Here is a 2130-nt window from a genome sequence, read left to right as displayed (position 1 = left end):
TATTCTCAAATTGAAGGTATTGATTTTGATGAAACTTTTGCTCTTGTTGCTCGTTTAGAATCTATTAGACTTTTACTTGCTTATGCCTGCTATCTTAAGATAAAATTATTCCAAATGGATATCAAGTCTGCATTTTTAAATGGGTATTTAAAAGAAGAAGTTTTCTTAGCTCAACCAAAAGGGTTTGAAGACCCATCGTTCCCATATCATGTCTATAAACTTAAGAATGCCTTGTATGGTCTAAAGCAAGCTCCACGAGCTTGGTATGACAAATTGACATCCTTTTTACTTCAAAAGGGGTTCTCTAGAGGTGGTGATGATAAAACTCTTTTTACCAAGTGGTGTGGTAACCATGTCCTTATAGAACAAATATATGTAGACGATATCATATATGGATCCACCTCAAAAACTCTAACAGATGAATTTCTAAATCTTATGAGTGGAGAATTCGAAATGAGTAATATCGGAGAATTGTCATATTTTCTTGGGTTGCACATACAGCAATAAAAAGACAATATTCTTCTTTCTCAAGAAAAATATGCAAGGAATCTTGTTGAGAAATTTGAACTAAACAAGTCAACTCCAATGCCAACTACTGGAAAACTTCAATCCAATCCAGGAGAAAAATTTGTTGACCAGAAACTATATAGATCCATGATTGGAAGCTTGCTGTACTTAACTGCAACAAGACCAGAAATTGCTTTCATTGTGGGATGTTATGCCAGATTTCAAGCGGATCCTAAAGAATCACACCTTAAGGCTGTAAAACGTATCATAAGATATGTTAGTGGTACTGTAGATTATGGTCTATCATACTCTATGGATACAAACAATAGTCTTGTTGCCTACTCAGATGTTGATTGGGCAGGATGTGTAGAAGATCGGAAAAGCATCTCAGGTGGTTGCTTTTATGTTGGTCAAAATCTTGTTACTTGGCACAGCAAGAAACAGAATTCGCAGTCTTTATAAACTTGTGAAGCAGAACACATTGTTGATGGTACATTTTGTACCCAACTATTATGGATGAAACAGATGTTCATCGACTATGGAATAAATATTCCAACTATGAACATCCTTTGTGATAACTCAAGTGCTATTCGCTTGTCTGAGAATCCAGTTGAACATTCTCGTACTAAACACATAGACATTAGAAATCACTTTATCAGAGAATTGTATGAGAATGGTGTCATCAAATTAGAGTATGTTCCATCTGAGCGTCAACTAGCAGATATTCTTACTAAACCCTTAGATAGAGCAACCTTTGAAAATCTAAGGAAATCCATAGGAATTATCAAGGTACATTAGTACCGTGTGAACCCTTATGGTTTGGGTGACTTTTTGATTTAGCGGGATTAAGTTCTAGCCCTAGTAGGTAAGCTTTATCAAAGGATCATGAGGGGTTCTGGTAAAAACAATATGTGAAAAAGCCACAATATGTTGAATCGGTTTTAGGTTTAGCATAAAAGCATATGTGTTTCGACGGTTTTCAACTTTTGCTTTCAATTGTTAAAACCGGTTTTCAACCTTTCTATGGTAAAGGTTGAGGTGTGTTGTTATTCTTTTGTTTATGCATAAGGATGACAACGTGGTGATATTTCGATATCAATTCTCCCTAGACGAAGATCCTACCATATTGGAGAAGTGGATGCGAAATTTGAGGTAACAATCTTGTTAGTTAATTGTTTTCTTGTTTAAGAAAAGCCTGAGTTTATATTATATATATTTGTTGCTTTTGCTTAACAAAATTTCGGTTCAATTGATATTTATTCCATGATGTGTGTGTGGATGTGTGATTCAGTCGGTTCCGGTTAAGAAAAACTATTGTTATCTTGCTTTATTGTGTGGTATCAATTGTTTAGGATTAAAAAAATTCGGTACAATTGATGTGTGTGTGATTCAATTGGTTCCGGTTAAGAAAAACCATTGTTATCTTTCTTTTGTATGGTATCAATTGTTTAGGCTTACAAAATTGCGGTGCTTTTAATGTCTATGTTGTTTCAATTGCTTCCGGTTGAGGTGAATAATTATACAAGTTGATTTATTTTGGTTTGTATGAATTATTTATGGCTTAACGAAATAATTTGTGTACGGGATGAGTTGTTTAGTCCAATTCGATTTCGAATAAGAAAC

General features: G+C 34.4%; 1 protein-coding gene across 1 annotated transcript; it reads left to right on the top strand.

The window, feature by feature from the left end:
- The first annotated feature begins 585 nt into the window (after positions 1–585).
- Positions 586–969, top strand: LOC113290698 (uncharacterized mitochondrial protein AtMg00810-like). Its single transcript, XM_026540280.1, has one exon. The coding sequence runs from the start codon at positions 586–588 to the stop codon at positions 967–969; it is 384 nt and encodes a 127-aa protein (XP_026396065.1).
- The last annotated feature ends 1161 nt before the right edge of the window (positions 970–2130 follow it).

The sequence above is a fragment of the Papaver somniferum genome, chromosome 6 (assembly GCF_003573695.1).
Source record: "Papaver somniferum cultivar HN1 chromosome 6, ASM357369v1, whole genome shotgun sequence".
Lineage (NCBI taxonomy): Eukaryota > Viridiplantae > Streptophyta > Magnoliopsida > Ranunculales > Papaveraceae > Papaver > Papaver somniferum.
The sequence above is the reverse complement of the archived record's forward strand: the minus strand, read 5'-3'. Positions and strand labels throughout refer to the sequence as shown.